The 22,974-nt window shown below is 24.9% G+C and overlaps 1 protein-coding gene across 1 annotated transcript; it reads right to left on the bottom strand.

Annotated features, from left to right (window-relative positions):
* Positions 1 to 7,971: 7,971 nt before the first annotated feature.
* LOC107167178 (uncharacterized) lies at positions 7,972 to 22,904 on the bottom strand. Its single transcript, XM_089217964.1, has 12 exons — positions 22,522 to 22,904; positions 19,371 to 19,543; positions 18,122 to 18,227; positions 17,160 to 17,252; positions 16,873 to 17,081; positions 16,656 to 16,794; positions 16,125 to 16,176; positions 15,927 to 16,049; positions 12,580 to 15,476; positions 12,369 to 12,508; positions 11,360 to 11,505; positions 7,972 to 9,028 (listed from the first exon to the last, which is right to left on the bottom strand). Exons 1-12 carry the CDS (start codon positions 22,597 to 22,599, stop codon positions 8,982 to 8,984), a joined length of 4,203 nt encoding a protein of 1,400 aa, XP_089074090.1. The 5' UTR covers positions 22,600 to 22,904; the 3' UTR covers positions 7,972 to 8,981.
* Positions 22,905 to 22,974: the final 70 nt, after the last annotated feature.

The following is a 22,974-nucleotide window of genomic DNA, read 5'->3' as shown; positions in this document are numbered from 1 at the left end:
ATAATTTGAACATTGCCGTAATTTTTAAGTATTTAGTCAAAATTTGAATTTTAAATGCTTATAAAAAAAATTTGTGACTACGCATTTCTTTTATTATTCAACTGCTATTGTAAAAATATGATAGGAGCCTTTTATTAAATTTTCAAATCTTAGATCAAAAAAGAAAAATTTTTATGAATTTCTATCTAAGATAATTTGAACATTGCCGTAATTTTTACGTATTAAGTCAATATTTGAACTTCAAATGCTAATAAAAAAAAATTGTGCCTACGTATTTTTATAATTTTTTGATTACTATAAGAATAACTTATGAGGAACTTTGTATTCAATTTTCAAGTATTTTGATAGGGCCAAAAAAATTTTATCGACCCTTCCGAAAAAATTTTCAGAAATATTGAAAATTTCAGTTGTCTATAAATATCTCAAAAAAAGTCAAAATATTTTGAAAATTAAATCATGTAAAGAAAATGCCAATCTTAATAACTGGTAAAATTTTCAAGTATCTAGGACTCATACTTTTTGAATAATAACAAATATTTAAAATCGTTTCAGGATAAATCGTTATCGTTACGCTATTTCGTAAAAATTTAAAATTCAAACGCAATTAAAATTTTTTCTATAATGACGATTCGAGTTTTCTCTATAGCTACTTGAAGTAAAACTTATGGAAAACTTAGTGATGTATTCTTAATCTTTAGTTATAAACACAAAAAATTTAATGATTTTTCAGCTTCAAAATTACTTGCAAATTTTCACATTTTCGACAGATTTCGTAAAAATTTGAACTATAAACGCTTATAAAAAAAAATTGTGCCTATGTATTCTTATAATTTTTTAATCACTTTAAGAATAACTTATGAGGAACTTTTTATTAAATTTTCAAGTATTTTGATAGGGCCAAAAAAATTTTATCGACACTTCAAAAAAAAAATTTCAGACAAATTGAAAATTTCAGTCGTCTATAAATATCTCAAAAAAAGTCAAAATATTTTGAAAATTTAATCATGTAAAGAAAATACCAATCCTAATAACTGGTAAAATTTTCAAGTATCTAGGACTTATACTTTTTGAATAATAACAAATATTTAAAATCGTTTCAGGATAAATCGTTATCGTTACGCTATTTCGTAAAAATTTAAAATTCAAACGCACTTAAAATTTTTTCTATAATGATACTTCGAGTTTTCTCTATAGCTACTTGAAGGAAAACTTATGGAGAACTTAGTGTTGTATTTTTAATCCTTAGTTACAAATTTTCGCGTTTTCGACAGATTTCGTAAAATTTTGAACTATAAAAGCTTATTAAAAAAAATTGTGACTTACGATTTTTAATTTTTTTTAGCTACAATAAGAAAAACTCATAAGGAACCTTGTATTAAATTTTAAAGTTTTTTTGGTCGTCCAACATTTTTTTACCGACACTTCAAAAAAAAAATTCTTAAAAAAGTTGAAAATTTCAGTCGTCTATAAATAACTCAAAAAAAGTCAAAAATTTTTGAAAATTAAACTGTATATAGAGAACACTAACATAAACATTTGGTGAAAATTTCAAGTATTTACAGTGATTAGTTTTTGAATTACAACCATATAAAGACTAGTTATGCTGTACACAGACACAAAAAAAAAAAAAAAAAAAAAAACACACATCATTGTAAAATCAATACATTCATCACTTCGTTCAGAATCTAAAATCAATTTGGTCGAAAACTGGTTTCGCGTAAAAATTCCAGTTTTTCCGTCATTTTTTTTTGTTTTTCTCGATTTTTTTGCCCCCAAAGTTTAAAATCTAAGCATTATTTCGACTAGTTATGCTGTACACAGATACAAAAAAAAAAAAACACACATCATTGTAAAATCAATACATTCATCACTTCGTTCAGAATCTAAACAATATAAATAAAATTTTTTATTCTGGTAAGATAGTTCATAGAAATTAAAAAATTAAAAATATTATCATATGATAACTTAGTTTTAGAAACAATAATAGATTTAATGTTAACATCAGTTTTAATACTTCCTTGACAACTATTTTCATTGTTTTTATATTTTTTCATACAATTCCATTAATTCCAACATGTATTATTCACTATAACAAGTTTTTGTTCAACATACGAAAATTATTCAATATACGAAATTATCAAGCTTACAAAATCACAAGGCTGGGCAAGTTAATGATTTTTTTTTAACTCAGTTAGGTTAAATATTTATTGTTCAATTAAATTATAAGTTAAGTTACTACATATTTTTTAATACATCAATTAAGTTTAAAGTTAATTTTGTTAACTTAACTTAACTTCAATTAATAAGTTAAGTTAATAAAACAAAAAATGTATTGAAAAGGTTTTAAATAAGTGAAAATCACAATTGTATAATACTCCACTATTTATGGGTAGGTAGGTATTTTTGTAATAAAATGGTCACAATTCATGATAATCGACAATCATAAAAATTATAAAATAAGATATTAGGTAATAAATATTAAGTAATAATAATAATAATTAATGAGTACCTATCAAGCCTGGTATTATTAAACGTGACATCGTGAGCTCGTATATCTATTGATATATCTTATATAATAATAATGGACATACAGGCGACTAAATATCACATTGTTACAATGTTATTACTTATCTCTATATTATAAATTATTATTTTATTAGTAGGTATATACTAAATTAATATAGCATATTAGTTGTTGCTTATAAAAATAATTACGAAAATATATTTTTTCCAACAATATTTTCTAATATTCTACGAATTTTAAATTGACGAACCGTTATAAACTAAAATATATTCTTGATGAAACGAAAATTCAAAATTAACTAAATTGGTAATATTAAAAAGTAGAAGTTGATTTTTATCTACGTTAACTTAAAATCAACTTCTACTTTTTAATATTACCAATTTAGTTAATTTTGAATTTTCGTTTCATCAAGAATATATTTTAGTTTATAACGGTTCGTCAATTTAAACAGCGAACTAGTAAATTAAGTTAATAAGTTAAAATTAACTAAACTCGTTAATGCCCAGCTTTGCTTAAAATCATGATTTTTTACCACCTCTTTTAGTTCATATAATTTCCATGACAAAATACACAAGAACAAACAGTTTACACAATATCTCGAAGAACTAAAATCAATATGTTGTTAATAGTTTAGATATAATGGCCAGCATTCACTTTCAGGGGGTGAAAATATTTTTGTCCCTATCCCTAAACAAAAAAAATTAAATTAAAATTTAATACTATACTTTATTATATTCATAATACTAGCTGATCCCGTGCACTTCGTTGCCCGTTAAATGTACTAAATTTATATGGCTCAAACTTAATAATAATAATAATAATTACATACAATGCCAATCACAATAATATACGACGTTTGAACTCCGCATTAAATTGTCTGTGCGTTAAGGGGATGCCACCACGCATACCCTGTACACCCCTGGCTCCGCCTATGATTTTGAGTTTGGTCCATCAATCATTACCCATTTAATCGGGTAATAAAAGTAATAACTTCATAACGTGAATAATGATAGTCGACATAGATACCGATATGATGATCGTAAATTTCGGGTAAAACCAAAAAAACCTATTTTTCAACCTAGTATTATGTTTAAAAATATATATATTGATTCTGGGGGATAATGTCTCAGTCGGGGCGACGTCCAAAATATACCAACCAAAAGGGACTTGTACGTCTTATCACTCTTATCGCTGGTAGACTGACTTAACATTGCCGTGTATCGTGGACTCCAGTACTCCACCGAGTATTACAACAATATGAATGCTTTGTCGACGAATTCCTATTTCCCGACGAGACACAGAATAGTGAATACGATTCCCAACGACCAGACACTGTCTTTTATGCAATATAATTCAAGTATATAATGTTCATGGATTTGTAACACTGTCAAAAACCTTAAACATTAGTACAATGTTCCTTATAACAAGTTAATACTGGAATTAAAAATTTAATGCTTATCATTAATTTTTATGAAATATAATTTTTCTATTTAGGTAATCCATGATAGGTTCATTTCAACTTTTTTAAGATACCTACCACAATTGTATTTATGTACTAGGTAATAGTAACGAGTTTTCAGTGATTATTTATTTTTTATTACAAAATTTCAATTGTTTATTCAGTTACCAGGTACCTTATAGTACCTTAATATTACAAAAATTATTAATATAGATTAAACTTAAGAATTTAAAATATCCCAATCTCATCAAATGTATTAAATTTTAATAAAAATACAAGTAAAATAATAATAATTTAATTTAACAGATACTAATATTTCTTATAGTTTCTTATCGTTGATATTACTTATTAGTTTTTGAAAAAAAAATTAAGGAATATTATTCCAAAGCAAACCTTTTCCATTGTTCTGATTATTTATATAAGAACAGATCTTTATTTGTTGTTTCTATAATTTTTAAATGATTTGTATAACATGTGATGTATTAAAAAATAGGTTAAAAAAAATGATATAACAATTTCTTGTATCTAAAGTAAGTTAATCTTAAAACGTTTACAGTATATTTTTAAATTTAAACTAATTTTTTTTCTAGAAATAATTCCCTTTTTAATAAAACCTGAGAGAAGCATCTTTTAGAAAAACTTAATTAATTTTCATAAAATGCAATATTTCCACAAGACGTGCCTAATTTTTTCTTTTTGCTAAAATTTTTACAGAAGATGAAAACTCAAATCTGTTATACCCGCCTAATAACGATTTAATATAAAAAAGCATAGTGTACGTATGTCAACGTTTGGTGCATTGATACCAACCATGGACGTCCGGTTTCTAGTGTCAACCTGGGCTCTCACAAGGGGAGTCAGAAGGATCCCTGGTACTGGCACCCAGTGTTCATGCAAATAATTTAATTAATTCAATATAAATTAGAAAAATGTTTCTAAATTAATTGTTTTTAAGTGGGGCCCAGATTTAGTTCTGTACCAGGACCAAAAAAATTATGGGAGAAATTACTTAAAGTTAAATCCTCAACGTGTTAAATAGCGAATGACTGAGCAATATTTATTATTATTTAAAAAAAATACTTAAGAGCACCTGATTACCCTTATATCAATTCCTGAAGCAAGGATATCCACTTGCCCCCCTTCCCTCGAGAACCGGCACTAGGCATATATGTTTGAAAATCAAATAACTTTAGTAAATACCTAGGTAGGTACATTTGAAAATTTAAAAACAGCATCCACTTAATTTCAGATTGTTTTTTGAGTCACGTTATTTATAGAATTAAAATCAAATGCTTGAACATTGATTTCAATATTTTTTATTTTCTATTTCTTAAACAACTGTTTATTGTTTCATTAATATTTAAGTATTTTAAAATTAAAATATAACAAATTTTTATTTATTTTTATTTTACAGTTTAAAATTAAGTACCTTAAATAGCTGACAATAAAATGTTATGAATGTTATGATAATATTTGAAGTGGTTCCGGTCGGTAAAAAAAAATAATTTAGTAGTTAGACCAGTAGTAGCAAGATTGTGGACTGCGAATGGTTCGATTTTAAGAGGACGCTACACCCGCATGTGCTTTCTCTTCTCCGTCATGTGTTATACGCGTTGACTTACTGAATAATCGTAATAATTAAATTCAGTCAACATATCACTAACTTGAACGGGCTTATCGTGTGTTTACTATATAATAGTAATTAGTATTGTACACCATAAAAAGGTATTCATGTTGTATGCGGTCTACCACGCATGCGGTATACCACATAGTTAAAAATATGAATGAATACATAAATGTAGGGTCAGGGGCGTAATTTGGGGGATGGCAGGGTGTGTGGTTGCACCCCTTACTTTTAGAATGTTACAATTGGCCTGCGCCTTGCTGAAGCCTAAAATAATGCACGAGCCACGAATGCACAATTATTTATATGATTAAAACCAAATTGTAATAACCGGTCTATAATGTATGGAAATAATTGAATGCAGGATAATATACATAATATACGTATGTATATCTATTTTTATATGGCCTGGTGAAATTTCAAAATGGCCTGCTTGAAACTTCGCACACCCGAAAAAAAACCTGAAATGACGCCCCTGTGTAGGATTGCAATATATTTATTAATGTAGAATTTCAATATAATATTTAATAAAACAAAAAAATATATAAAAATATGTATGTAGATAAATTTAATTAGTATATGTATTAAAAACTAACTGACAAAAAATGTAAAATTATATAGAGATACGCATTAATGAGCAATGATAGAGATGTACCATGCATTTTTTTAATAATTCAAAGTTTTAAACCAAAATAATGATCAAAAAAAAATATAGATACGCGGCAGTAGACCGCATAATATGACGTGTAAAAACATACGTGGTAGACGACAAATGTGCTGACGTGCGGTAGAGTCGATAGACCCAGTGGTGGCTCGTCAAGGGAGGCAAGTGAGGCTCAGCCTCACCTAAGTATTGTAAAGTAAAAGGAGGGACATATTCTATAATTTATGTTATTTCCAATCGAATTCAAGAATATTAAAATACTCAATAATATATTATACATTTTAAAATACAAAATCTTTTTGTTATTAATGTTATTATACATTATTATAATGACAAAAAAAAATGTATTTTGTCGTGTATAATATTATTATGATAGTACGTCATACTTCGTCACTGTTATCAAAAATCACGTCGAAGATGTTCGTTGAACGATAGAACGATCTTGACGAAAACCGAAGAGTGCCGAGAGGCTAGTAATATTTTGCCTCAGACGAGTACGATTATAAAATATATCATGGTAGAGGGGGAAGTCGGAATTTTATTATGAAATGAGGCAGAATGATTCGGGCCTCAGAGGTTTGTCAACATTATCCATTAGTCATTTCAGCTCATTTGTCGAAGAGACGTATTGGACGTAACTTCCGCTAATAGAAATAGGAACTGGTAGGTTGTCGTAATGTTGTTTAGTGTAAGTGTATACCTAACCTACCTATAATACTTTTATCACAAGCTAAAGATATCGGTTCTTATCTGTCTAGTCTCTAGTGTCTAATGTCTTGTAATTTGTACTACAGTTTAGTAGATCTCTGAGAGTAATAAATAAAAAAATAATTGACAAATTTGCATTACTCAAAGACAGAAGAATAGATTCCTTTAATTTATAAAACATAATATACAATTAATTTTTTTATTGTTTTAGTAAATGAGATTTATGTAATAAGTATTTTTTTTTTTTTAAGTTGACTTTATTCTGATATTTCAGATAATATTAAGTATATGGTTTATTATTTATATATTTTCAAAGGTTAATATTAAATATTAAATTGAAATATTTTAAAAGTTAATTTAAAACTCATTTTTATATAACCCCCCCCCCCCCCCAAAAAAAAAAAATAATAATAATAATAATAATAATAATAATATTTAAAACTGTGTAGTAAATAGCTAAATAGAGATTTAATAATAATAATAAATATATATATATATATAATTATCTGTGTTTAGTGATATATTGACATTTGTTTTGACGCACTCTACCGATGAATTTATTATTATAACAGAACCTTCAGGATTTTAATTTTTTTGGTGGGAAATATTATTTCCCATTGCCCTAAGGTGTGTTTACATTTTGAAAATAGCTGCCTCACCCATCATACGGTTCACGAGCCGCCACTGGGTAGACCGCTACTACATGAATACCCATAAAAAAAAAAAATATATATATATATATATATATAAATAAATAATATATAGTTTATTGTTTAATTTTGTTGAAATATTATCAACAGAATTAATAATAGCAAACAAATTCATAGAATACGGAATCGCGGTGAGGTACGTTATAATGTGTAACGTACACAAACTAATGACGTTCATTTACAATCACACACATACCCAGCTGTACTTGCAACATAATTTGCCTAGTTCCTACTCCTTAGAAAATGACCGACCGAGACTACCTTGAATGAGGTTAGTCTGTGTAAAATATATTAAAATTATTTATTTATTTAATCAATAATTAAAAACCAAAGTAAAAATATTTATACAACTGGTGTTCAGACTAGCATTGGTAGGATAGCTTTTGCCACAAATATGGCACAAATAATGTTTATATTTATGGTGGCTAATATTTTATACATCAATACACAAATAAAAATAAATATTAAGTAATGTTTTAACATAATATACAATATTTGAGTTTTTTTTATTAGATAAACATATTTGATATGTAGGGTAAAATAATCCTTAAATAAAAATGATTTACTGTGTACAAATTACAGACATTATAATAGTTTTTGTTATGTGCCAAATGTTAATTTATACTAATAGGTCATATTGTACTAGACATAATGAATTTTCTATACAACTCTCAAAATAATATAAACCACTAGAAGCAGCCTTAAAATATATTTAACATTTAAGCATATACCTAATAATAAATAAATAAATAATTGTAGTGCTTATATTCAGATATCTATTATCATTAGTAGTAGTAGTTAAAGTAAATTCTAAAAAAATTTCAGGTTGATTAATGAGTAAAAGATCAATTTAAACTTTAATAATAAATAAAATAGTTGTTAATAAGTTAATAGTTGATCACTTTCGGGTTATTATGAAGCATGCATTAAAAATAAAAGGTCTGATGCAAAACTCTCAGTCACATTTGTTTCAATTTTCAATCAATAGTAACAATTATAAATTAAGCCTTCTTTTTGTAACTTAATTTGATGTGACATAGAATAATGACTGAAGAGAAAGGCATAAATGAAAACAAAATGTATTTTTTTTACAAATTAAAAAAAAATATTATATATTGACGTAAGTAATTTCAATTTTAATATAATATATAAAACAAATTTTTAAACAAATAAAAGATGAATAATTAATTTTAGAATAAGAATTATTAATATTTGTTTCCAATTAAAAACAAAATAACAACACCTAATTAATCTTAAATATTAATAAGGTTAAGTTTACAAGTTTAGTATTTTTACCATAATATATCTTTAAACCAAGATAGTGGAGTGGTTGATTCTTCTAAAAAAAAAAAAAACATTAAAATGAAAAGTTAGGATTTTGTAATTCTAAATACATTACTAAAAATAAAGCACATGATAAGCATACACACTACACAGGTCTTTCAAAAATGTCATATACAATATGATAAAATGTTGATTTCGTTAAAAAAAATTACTTATAAAAGCAAAATGAAATGTGTGGTATGATACAATTTTATAACACTCTGCTGTTAATTACTACTAATTAATACTATATTAGTCACTGTAAAAGAAGTGTAAAATTTGAATTCAATTTATAAAGTTTTGGTATAAGAAATACGATTCTAGACAATATGATATTACTAATTATGAATAATGTTTTAATGCTGAAGAACAAAATCAGGCATTTATATTGCTTCAAAAGATGGCGACAGATAAAAAAAGGCGGGTAATTCGTGGATGTCGCTCTGCTGTACAGTAGGTTACAAGTGGGTTACTGTAATGGATGGAATTAAATTTGAATCCAATGATATTATATCATTGTATACGAAAAACGATTCTGATCGAAGACGGTTTATCTGTCTAGGATATATTATAGATTATTAAAAATTTTCAAATCTTAGATTTAAAAAGAAAATTTTTTATGAATTTCTAGTTAGAAATAATTTGCGAATTATCGTTATTTTCGTGATTTTTACATATGTTGTCAAAATATAAACTTTGAATGCTTGCAAATAAAAACTGTGACTACGCATTTCTTTTATTTTTCAATTGCTATTATAAAAATATTGTAGGATCTATGTATTAAATTTTCAAATCTTAGATATAAAACGAAAAATTTTTATGGATTTCTAGCATAAAATAATTTATGAATTTTCGTGATTTTTACGTATGTTGTCAAAATTCAAACTTTGAATCCTTGTAAAAAAAAATTGTGACCATGAATTTATTTTATTTTTCAACTGCTATTGTTAAAATGTGTTAGAAGCCTTATACTAAATTTTCAAGCTTTTCTACCGAACAAATAAATTTTTATCGATATTTATAGACAAAAAAAGTTGAAAAATTAAAATGTCATTAAACAGCTCAAAACAAATCCAAATATTTTGAAAATGTTATCAAATATAGTAAATGTCTATATAAACATTCAGTGAAAATTTCAAGTATCTGCGGTCATTTGTTTTAGACTTTTAGAGTTACACCAAAATAAGAAAATCACTAAATGTGAAATCCAGTGGAAATCCAATATTGTAAAAATTTAAATTCCAAATGCTCATAAAAATTTAATTTTAATTTCCGGTGGACTTTTTATTTTTGATAAAGATTGAAAAACTTGTAAGGAATCTTGTATTAAATTTTCAAATCTTAGATATAAAAGGAAAATTATTTATGAATTTCTAGCATAAAATAATTTACGAATTTTCGTGATTTTTACATAATATGTTGTCAAAATTCAAACTTTGAATGCTTATAAAAAAAAATTGTGACGATGTATTTCTTTTATTTTTCAACTGCAATTGTAAAAATATGTTAGGAGCTTTGTATTAAATTTTTAAACCTTAGACTTAAAAAGAAAATTTTTTATGAATTTCTAGCTTAAAATAATTTGTGAATTTTTGTGATTTTTACTTATTTTGTCAAAATTCAAACTTTGAATGCTTATAAAAAGAATTGTGATTATGAATTTATTTTATTTTTCATCTGCTATTGTAACAATATGTTAAGAGCCTTGTATTAAATTTTCAAGCTTTTCTGCCTAACAAATAAATTTTTAAAAAACTAATAATGATCGAAAATTTCAAATGCCTTTGAATAGTTCAACTTAAGTCAAAATTTTTTGAAAATTGCATGGTTAGAATATATATATAATATTATATAAACATTCGGTGAAAATTTCATGTATCTATGGTCATTCGTTTTAAAGTTACATCAAAAACCAAAATTGATTTTGTCGAATAATCAGCGTGCGTAAAATTTCCCTTTTTTCCCTTAATTTTTAGTTTGTTTTTCTCGATTATTTAGAAAAGTATTTAGAATTTTTCTTTTGACCCCCCCAAAGTACCAACTAGATTCACTTTCTGATCGAACGAGGTACTGAAGTCAAAAATCGAAGCATTTTTACTGCCCCAAAACGTGATGACAGACACAAAAAAAAAAAAAACACATCATGGTAAAATCAATACATTCATCGCTCCGCTCAGAATCTAAAATAATACATTAATCATAGTGAAATCAATACACTCATAGCTTTGCTCAAAATCCAAAGAAAAAAGTAAAGCTATGATGATATCATAAAATGTTAAGCAATGAAATAATAGTAAAATATAAACATTTTTTTATTATTATATTATATATTTATTAGTTTTATTACCAGTAGTATTAAGTGAATTTGCTCCTGGGGTTATTGAATTATCTTGACGATTTTGATGGAGTTGCATTTGAGACATATGTCTCTGTTCTTGATCACTAAACAATTCAGCATCTCTTCTATACTCTAAACTATGCAATTCTTCTAGTCTATAATTAACATTTGTAAGTAAATGATACAGTCCATAAAAAGAGAACAAGTAGGTGACCACTACTCTCCTGAACAGGCACACAGTAAGTGTTGTGTTTAGATACTTTGTTATCGAGGTATGTCTTAAATTTTAATAGAATAATAAATCATTGCTTAAGAATAAATGATTCTGAATGGTCTAGCTGCCTCTATTACTAAGATTATTGCAGTTGTTCAGTTGAGGCATAGACTTTAATGGGTTTTACCATAGATTATGATTACTAAAGTTAACTTTAATCAATTATTTATAAATAGGTATATTTCTACAATTAAATTTACTTATATCACTAAATATGGTTAATTCAAATAGTCATAAATGTTACATTTTATTTTTCAAACTTAATACTCTATTTAAATGTGTTAGCTACAACCTTTTGACTTATGAACTGAAACGTTTTACTTTGAAAAATCGTTTTTTAAAATAATTTGTGATATGTGTTATTTTGGGTTATTAGTAAGAAAAGTATTTTTTGGGCATTTAAATCTGTGTCCTAAACATATAAGTTATAATAATTTACAGGATATTATTGCATTGAGTATAAAGTATATAAATTATATTTAAAAAATCTAAAATACAGATAAAATAAATACAAATGTCTTTAAATTTTCCAGCAATATATAAAAAATGAAATTATTATTATATATATTATATATAACAAATAAAACTAACTGTTACATTTTAACATAAAAGTTAAGAATTGAATTTTCAGAGGAAAAGGTAAATTTATTAATTATAAATGGAGATTTTTTATAAGCTCTATTGATTATCACTAAATTTTAAAATAATTGAGAACTTTTAATAATTTTCTTATAAAAAACTTACTTGTCATTCATGGGTTTTAAATCAAATTTTTCCTCTATCAAATTTGATTCACCCAATGGTGGCTTATTATCAGACAAGAATTGAATTTGTCTGATAGAGTTCGATAGTTTCAGTTGCAGCATATCACGTTCTTCTAATAACTACAAAGTTATACATACACATTAAATAAAAATATAGAATTGGTACATGAATTAACTTTTAAATCATTTACCCGGGTTAATTCTAAAGTTAGTTCGTTACATCGAACATCTCTTTCGTGAACAGCTGTTAATGCTCTGTCAAGTTTCTCTTGTACTAATCTTATATCATCAACATTTCGATTTAAATTATCTAATTTTGATATTTTGACAGAAAGAAATTCAATTAATCGATCACGCTCAGCAATGGACCTCTGTAGTTGTTCATTTTCTACATTTTTTAATAAGGAAGATTGTATTGCTTCTTCACTTGAATTTACAGACTCATTTATTGATGATTTTTCAGGGGAAAATGAATTAGTATCTTGAACTGCATGATCTTGAGATAATTCTGTATGCATTTCATTGGTGGATTTATTATTTTTAAGAGATATTAATTCTAATAATGTTTCTGAGCACGATTTTAAGTCTGATATTAAATCAATTAGTACATTACTTGAAGAAACTTCAACACTGGATGCATTAGTTAAAATAGATGAAACTAATTCATGAATAGTTTGAACATAAGTTTGTAATTGTTTATCTTCCAAATCTCCTAACTTATAACCATCAATACTGTTACAAGACCTAGCATCAACTATTTGATCTAATTTTTTTGATTGAACAACTACCCAATCAGAATCATTTTCAATAGGTGGCCATTCAGAAAACACCCTTGAATAAGCTGAATCAATTAAACGTTGGATTTCATTCAATTTTCCTTTTAAAACTGTATTTTGTTCATTAATGTGAACATAAGTTGTATCTGTATCATTCAAAGGATTCTGGTCATCCAAATTACTTTTAAGTTGATCATAATCATTTTGCAATATTTCATGTTTTTCCTTAAGTGCTGTCAATTGACGGTAGGCTTCAAGTTTTTCACTCATGAGATTTTCAATTTCTGACTGACAATGGATTATATCTGCTTCATGAATTTCATTTTCATTGGAATATTGATCATTTAATTGCTTGAATTTGGAATTTGCACATTCCAAATCATTTGTCAAGTTGCAAATTGTTTTTTCTAAGTCAATGGTTTTAGCACGGCATTCTTTGAACCGAGTTTTCAAATTTTTATAGCGAACTTGTAATATCTTTGAATCACCATTTTCTGTGGAAGTGGACATTTTAAAATTATTCTTTAAACATATATCTTCAGACGCTTTTTTCTTATTTTCATCAGTTTGTTCAAAATTTTCTACAGTTTGAACCAATGCATTTTGTGTGCTTATATTTGAATATTTATTAGACTGCCAATCAGTAGATTGTTCCAAAGTTTTCAATGAAAGCAATCTTTGATTTTCATTTAACTGATTTTTTAACAGATTATTTTCATTTTTTATTTCCTGTACATGGAACTCAAGTGAATTTAAAATCTTAATTATCTCTCCATTATCTCTCTCATCAGTAATAACTAAACCCAAATCTTTTTGGATGTTTTTTAAAAATTGTTTAAATGTATCATTTTCATTTTTTATACTTTTTGCATCTATATATTCAAGAGATAGTAGACTGCTTACAGCAGGACCATTTAAATCTGTTAATACTTCTTTATTTTCTAAAGTACCAGAAGACATATTTAATTTTAATGCATAATTATCATTTTGTAAGTTTTCAATTACTTTTAGTAGTTCATTATTTTTTTTATGATATTCATGTTGTGTGGATAATTTAACTTTTTCTACAGCTTCAGATACAAATTTTTCAACTTCATTGCGGTCAATTAATTGTGCCTTTGAACGCTTATGAGAATCATTTAAATTTACAATATATTCTAAAATATAAATAGAACCAAAAACTATTTTTTTAATACAAATTTGCAGTTCATTATCATCTAAAATGGAATTATTGCAAATTGAATCGACTGCTTCAATTAAGTCAACATCAACCTCAAAACTAAAATTGTCAAAAGAAAATAATGATGCCAGACCAATCAAAACACAACGTAATATATGTATGTTGTGAGTTTGTAAATTTGATTTGACTACAATTGTATTTAATAATTCATAGCAGTTTTGAAGTTCTTCATCACAGTTTCGTATAATAGTACTTATTTGTTTGTTACTTTGAATAACATATGCTAATCTCTGATTCAAAACATTTATTTCTTTATTTAAGGAAGCTACTTGCTGCTGTAAAAGAGAACAATTACTTTCAGATTCTTTTAAAGCTTTGATTTTTACTTTTAGTAGTTGTTTTTGTTTTTGGTATCGATCTGATAATAATTTATTATCTTCCATTGTTACATTGGTTCCCTTTAATTTATCTGAAAGCATACTATTCTCTTTTTTAACAAATTCCAACTCATTAGTTAATTGAGTAGACAGAGTATGAAATTCTGTAATAGTATTTTTCAGTTTAAATAACTCTATATCTTTTTTACTAACACAATCACTAAACTCTAAACGTTCACATTTAAATAAATCATTTTCTTTTAAAACAATGTTTAATTGATTGGTTAATTCATTTACCGACGTAATACTCTCTTTAAGTTTGTTATTACAACTTGTAATTAAAACTTGATCATCTTCATGTTGTCGAATAAATTGTTTTTTATTTTGTTCATACTCATCTGAAGATTCTTTCATAGCTTTTTCGAATGTTTCACGCATATTTTCTATAACTGCCATCAAGTCAGAGATTTGTTCTTGGTACGAGTCATTTTCAGCTTTTAATAACTTAACATTTTCTACAGATTTTTCAATTTGCTCAGTTAATTTAACATTAGTCTCATTCAACTCATTGTTATTCATTTTTAATTCATCTATAACTTTTTCCAAAAGAGCCATGCGTTCTTTATCGTTGAGATATGCATCTTTTAACTGAATCCAACGATTTTCTGTCTGCTGAGCATCTGTTATTTGATTTTGAAGTTGTTGGTTTAATTTTTCGTTTTCAAGATTCAAACGTTGAATCTCTAATTCTTTTTCTACAAAAAACCAAAACAATTAGTTAAACAATTTTTTTAAATCTAAATTTCAATGAATATAATACTATATAAAATAAATAATATAACTCTGGGGAAGAGAAATAAATTATATACATGTAATTATGTAATAGAAATAAGTATGGTAAATCTATTTCATGGGAAGTTGGCTAGTTTTTATACATTAATTGTAAGGCTTATTGCTCTTATAGCAATAAAAATTTAATAAAATACTGGAAAACATATTCAAAAATTATAAGAATAGAGATTATTTTGCTAAAATAATTTTAAATTTGTATGTATGTAAATATGTATTCTTTTGTAATTGAAATATGTTCTTAGAAATTTCAAAATAATAAAACTCAGTAAAATATCATATGTAAATAAAGATAAAGAAAAAATTGTTCAGGTAGTAGTTTAGTTGTATACTTAAAAAATAAATATAATACTTACTGTCAAGTTCCATTAATAAATTATCATTCTCTTGCAAATGTACTGATTTGCTTTCCGTCATAGCTATTTGGTTAGATAATAAATCATTTTCTTGTTGTAAGCTCAGCAATTCTTTTTCCATATCTAACACATATATTTTATTTTTACAAACAACATGATTAATTAATAATTATAACACTACATCAAAATACAACTCACCACCGATAAGATGTTTTGAAGTTTCTTGATTGTGTTTAAGAATTAATTTTTTCTAAAAAAAGATTTTTTATTAGGTTAATAATTATTAATATTTTGTGATCTTTAAAATTTTTTTTTAACATATTAAGGTTTTTTTTTTAAATATTAAACTGTTATTTGATACTTAATAATAATATTTGATATGTTTAATTTTCTCTCTAGATAGAACTAAAAAATACCATACTTTTAATATACAGTGTCTCTAAATACCGAAGACTCTCGGTTAAAGGCTATTTCTTAAGTATAACATGACACTACTTTTCATATAATTTATGAATAAAAAAATATTAAATTAATAAAAATTTCATATATTTTTACTATCTTTATCACAAAATATTTTATCTTATCAAAAACGGAAGAAAATATTTAAGTTTCATAAAAGATGTATTCATTCTAATTTTTTAAGCTAACGGAGTAAAATTTGAACTGCTGAGCATAAAATTGTTATGTTACGTGTTTGTAAAACTGAGACAACAATACATATTTACTCACCTCGTTTTCATAACTTGTATGTAATTCTTCTATTTCCGATTTTAAACTTATTACCTTTTTTTTTAGTTCAGAATTTTCTTTATCAATTTTAATGTTTTTTTTTTTTAATTTATCACAAAGTCGGTGAACATCTTCTAAGCTAAATAAAAAATAAATGTAGTACGTAGTATGTAAATCAACTAATTAATTCTAAAGTTAATTTTTATTTTGTACTAACTTATTTTTTAATTCTTCTGATTCTTCTGCAATATGATTGACTTTTTGAGTACATCTTAAACGTTCTTCATTGATGACTTCAATGTTTTTTTTTTTTAATGCTTCCACAGTTTCTAAATGTGATTTTTTGGTTTGTGCTATAGCTTTGTTTAATGACTCAATTTTCTCAATTTTTAATTGCAATAACATATCTTTTTCAGTAATATTATTCTATTTTGATAAAAAAAAATTAAAAAGTAAGAAATAATTAACATTTTATAGTTATTAATTTACAGCAATACAACTTACACGGCAATTTTCAAGTTTTTCATTTAATTCAACAATTTGACTTTTTAAAGACTGTAGATTTTGTTCATGAAATTGTGCAGATATAATATCTTCCTGCAATATAAAAATGTTCTGTATTAAAATATTATATAATAATGAATGGAACACCATAAATTTGATATCTAGACACTATAAATTATGTAAGATTGCTAAGATCACTAGGTTTGTGTAAATCAACATGTTATTTTTTTGACTTTCTAAATAAGCTTTAGTTAGTTGAATTTATAATTTATATAGGTATATAAATGTAAATAGTACGACTTTTACTTTGAATATTCTACTAAAACAGCAGAACATTTATGTAATTAGCAATTGTAATAATTTAAATAAATAACTTTGATTATTTTGTTTATTGGTCAAAAGTTGATTAACATCAAAGTTGAAACACAGATAAATACTACTTTTAATATTTTTGTATTTGATTTTCACAAGATTAAAATAAGAATGTTGAATTTTTGATGTCCCTGTTGTTATATTCAACTATACTGTCATTTCTATGAAAGAAATTATTTCAATCAGAATAATGGCTTCATCGAAACAAAATTATAATCAAAAATATGTTGTTGTTTATTTAAAACAATTATTGTATTTATTGTACTTAAATTACCATCAAATATGACTAAGAATAATAATTTTAAAAAAAATGCTTATTTAACATGTTCTCATTGCATTCAAATTTAAATTACTAATTGATTATTGATTTAACATAATACAGGCAATTTAAACATAATTCATTATCAATTAGACATATTATAATAAGTAAAGAAAAATAGAGGAAAACCAGAAAAGCTTAATGAATTACTAGTTCTAATTATTACTTGAGTTTCTACTAAAACACTTAATTTAAATACTTTAAAATGGAACTTTAAATTCTAATTAATTAAAAATAAAACTAAAACTACTAAAATATATAGAAAACTTACATAATATGTATTGGGTTTTTCTTTTTCATTTAATAAATTACCAGCATTGACTAGATCATCAATATTATGTTTTTGCTCATCTATTTTACTACTCTCAACTAACTTTCTGCAATGAAAATTAATAAATGTTACTAAAGTATAATACTCATACATTTAAAAATCAAAATAAAGGAGGTCATTCTATTGTATAACAAATATTGTGTGTACAATGTATGTTGTATATTGAATTACATTTTGCAAATCTATCACATTTATTAAATTATAATATAATAAGTAGTTATTATAGTATTATATCATTTATTATTGATATTAACTTATAAGTCAATACAAACATAATGTAGAGTAGTATGAATAAATTAATTGTATAAATAGCTTAAATTATTCTTAATATTTTGAATAATTTATAGTATAAAAAATAAAAATCACAGATAATAATATATCAAATGGAAAAAATTGTCAAGACAAAATTATCCCGTCCCAAACAATCAACTCTAACATACAATTTGTATTTGACACTTTTTCTTATCATTATCAGGTTGATTTGATTAATTTGGATTTCTCAAGTCTTTAATAGAGTTAAATCATTAAGTATTACTAAACGTTGTATTACACACTGGCTTTTGTGACTATTATTAAGCTTTTACTTATCTATTAGAAATTAATTTGTAAAAAAATATGGAATTAAGATTTTGGGTCACAGAGTCCCTTTTGGACGTTAAGGGTGGGGGGGGGATCTCTTTCTCATGATCTTCTTATTATTTATCAACATCATAAAAGATATTAAAAATGAAATCAAATTTCTATTATTTCGTTGATGACTACATAAAAATTAACTTTATTGATGTTTTCAGTTGAATGATAACATTAATGCATTAGTACAATGAACTATTTGATTTGTCATTTAATATCAAAAAATGCAGATCTATGTGATTTATTTACTGTGCAAAGCTCAGAACCTTTTTTTTTTAATGGAAGATTTATAAAGCTTTACAATTAAATATTAATGTAAAATTCTAATTTAAAAAAATTAAAAGTTGAATATTGTGCATATTATATTATTTTTTGTAAATAACTTTTCTAACAATAGGGTGTTATACGCAATAACTATACAATGAAACACATTTACTTGAGATTATAATAATCCTGCCTATACTTTTTTCTTGTTTAATTAAATTTGTATTTATATGAAATAATTTAAATCTGTAATTAAATTAAATTAAGTATAATATTAAATAATTATTAATCATACCTGTCATTTTCTAAAAATTGTCGGAATAACAAAATTTTTTCACTCGTATCAGAAATAACACTGTTACTTTGTATAGACTCTATACTCTCTGCTGAAGTGAGTGGCAGAGGTGTATTACATCGACTAGAAGATGTATATCTACCGTGATATTTTTCGATGCGTTTAGCGATTTCCTAAAATTTAAACAATAATTTATTAGTTTAAGTACCTATGATAAACTACAATTATAAATAAAAATGTAAAATCATAAAATGTTGGATACAAACATAATTTTCATCTCATCACTGCTCCGCTGCACTATTACCTCCAAAACATTCACACCAATCATTTCTTTAGACTTACTAAGACATTTCTGTATTTCATAATATTAACATTTCCCAGTAACCGTACAACTTGCCCCATATTATTTTAAACATATATAATATTAGATTATACAGATATTAAAATTAAAATTTGAAAACAAAATAAAAATATTTTATTTTTGTAGCATACACAGGTTGCGGCTTAAATCACATACGATAGATATACCCGTTATGTTGTGTATTTGATTTGATGTCAAAATGAGTGAAAAGCTAGAGCCTTGGTTCTTACTGTGTAAGTGTAAATGATTGATAACCCAGGATATTACTAGAATAAACAATTTGAATAAATAGGGCAGCAAATTTTTTTACTTAAAATAAACAATGGTTTTAATATTAAATTTGCTATATTATGTACTTTTGAATGAGGATAAGAACATTTATTTTGCGTTATCTGAAATTTTGTAGCTTTTAAAGTTATAAATATAAACAATTTTTATGATATTTCAGATTTATTGGAGCATTTTTGAGTTTTTAGAAACAAAATATGAATTTGAAAATTCGTTAAAAGATTTTTATACAGGCTGATTCTTTTATCAAACAACACACATTATTTCAAAAACTATTGACTTCTTTCAATTTTTTTTTTTTCAACATTTAAGATCCATCTTGTTCTAGAACTATATATTTTTTTAAATATTTTCACCCTTATATTTATCAGGTAAACCATTATCAACTTTTGATTTTCAAATGACAACCTATACTTAAAATGTCATAAACTAAAAAGGCTATTTTTTCAATGAATTTTCACGTTTAAATTTTAAATTTTCGTTAATCCATTTACGAGATATAGCCTCCCAAAATTGGGTAGTTTTGGGTGGTGTTAGTGTGTTATAGGTGTATGTTAGGTGGTATTACACACGAACACCATATAAGTGTTGTTTGATAAAAGATTCACTCTGTATACCGACAAGGATTTTATATAAATGGATAAATAACAGATTATAAAGTAACTAGGTATTTATAATTTTATTATATTAATAGAAAATACTTAAAATGTCAAAATCTAAGGCATGAATAAGGTAAAATAAGTCCATGAAATCTAGCTATCTTAAAATGTATATTTATTATTTTAATTTATACTAATACTTCTAATACATATTAAAAAAAAAATACAAAAATACACTTGTTATAAATATATATTTTTTAAATAAATGTAGTTATATCTAAAGATTTTTAGGGAACTAAAATTCAAGCTCTATTTATAACTTACAATCTGAAGAACAAAAATAAATATGTAAGATGTTCAATGTAATCTTTAATCACCTATAATTAACTTTTTTTTCCCATGAATTTACCTCATAAAATTAAAAGGCAAGAATATTATCCAAGGCACCTTGGACTTATTATTATCTTTAAATAAGTTATTGTCGTTGTCAAATTAAATTTTTTAAAGTTAAAAAATGACAATGTTTTCAGAAATTTATAAAAAATGCATTTCGCATTCAAATCCATCCCCTATTCATGATCATAATCTATTAATTGATTGTATATATTGTTAAGTACCTTGATTAAGATTATTAAACGTGATTTAGCTTACTGTTACTTTATTAATAATTGTTATATTATTTCTGTATTTGAAATTGGATAATTTGTATGTAGATAAAATAAAATAATTATTTCAACCTTTTCTTATTATAATTAATAGAAAAATGTGGCAGACTGTATAATATGTTGTATAGAAACGTGCAGTAGACCACATACAAAAAGAATACAGCTAATATTTACTAATTTTTATTATATTGCCACCACCCGTTGAGTTCAATAAACGTAAACTATAACATTTATTAATTATATAACAATATAAGTAATGAAAAGTATTTTTACAATTTTTGAATTTTGTTTTAAAATTTGTTATTTCTATTTCAAATTATAAGGATCTGTAAAAGCCTAAAAGGAAATGGAAAAAAAATAACAAGAGACTGTAAAAAATAGAAATTGAGGAACTTTGAGAGAACATAAATCAAATAAAAATTATAAGAGAGCAAACAATAAATCCAAATTTTTGGAAATAAAATGTAAAGTTTACCTATAAGAATTAAAAATGGTGTAATGGTTAACATAATTACTTTTTATATTTTATGTTATGAAGTATTAATTAAGTATTAAGTATTAATTAAGTAAATACAATTGAACCATATAAATTTCTTTTAAATATTAAAAATACTGAAAAGAATATAAAAAACTATCAAGATTATTTTGTTTTTAACATAGAAACTCCATTTTTTTTTTTAGGAAACAGATTACAGTAAGTAACATACATTTAACATCCTATTGTATGAACAATGAGTAACAATGTCTACATATTTAATCCTAGTATTGAGAGAAGTGAGTTTTGGTAATACTACGACTTTCTGAAGGGATAATAACCTATTGTTATAACAATTTATGGAATAATTTAAATATTATGTATTTACTATATATATTATTAAATTATTATATTCAGTAGGTTAGTTTAGGTTATTCAAACCCAATTCTATTAATAGCTTGAAAATATTGGTTAGCATTATGTACAATACAAAAACTAGATTTTTATGATGAAACCTTGAAAAAATCTTCTAGTTCAAAAATAATGACTAAAGTAGATTTTTCTACTTGTAAATGTAATTACTCTTGTACATAACTATTAAGATTCCATTAAAAAAACCTTGATATTTAACGAATAATGTTAGGTTTTAAGAAAGGGTTGTATTAAACTGATGATTTTAATAACCAGGGGTTAATTTAGTTAATAAATGGCGTTGTGTTCATAATATACATGGACAATATTAAGATAATTAAATAAAACTAACTTGAGCCTTAAGTTTTATCTGCTTTGTTGTTAACTCCCCTTCATTATCATCACTATTATCTGAGCTTTTCTGATCCATATTGGTAAGGCTTCTTGATGTGTTGGTTTTCTGTTTCGTAATTTATTTCAAAATAAAATTTACTCTAAGACAGCTAAATGTAAAAAAACTACTACACTAAAACAAAAATGTAACAAATTGCTGTCAAAACTATAATGAAATTTTAATGGTAACAATTTGTGTGAATATAATGCAACAAAAAATGAAAAACGCCATGTTTTCAGAACATTACGACAATAAATGGGTAGGTAAAAGGTAACATAATTTATAAATTATAAGCTTAATTAATGATAGAGGCACGTCATAACACAACACAAGTACGAACTACGAATAACATGATTGTAAAAATGATAAGCCTCATAACACCACGAGATCATTTTTTTAAAATCGTTATTG

The sequence above is a fragment of the Diuraphis noxia genome, unplaced genomic scaffold, assembly GCF_037042655.1.
Source record: "Diuraphis noxia isolate RWA-SAM2 unplaced genomic scaffold, SU_Dnox_SAM2 contig0001, whole genome shotgun sequence".
Lineage (NCBI taxonomy): Eukaryota > Metazoa > Arthropoda > Insecta > Hemiptera > Aphididae > Diuraphis > Diuraphis noxia.
Note: the sequence above shows the minus strand (reverse complement) of the source record. Positions and strands in the feature narration are given on the sequence as shown.

What these genes read in the sequence shown, in the direction of transcription:
- LOC107167178 (XM_089217964.1), bottom strand. Translation starts at nt 22,599, where the DNA reads ATGGATCAGAAAAGCTCAGATAATAGTGATGATAATGAAGGGGAGTTA. An exon ending in TTTATTAATGGAACTTGACA is followed by an intron (nt 15,477 to 15,926) that starts GTAAGTATTATA and finishes GGTTTTTTGTAG; the next exon opens with AAAAAGAATTAGAGATTCAA. An exon ending in AAATTCACTTAATACTACTG is followed by an intron (nt 9,029 to 11,359) that starts GTAATAAAACTA and finishes TTTTTTTTTTAG; the next exon opens with AAGAATCAACCACTCCACTA.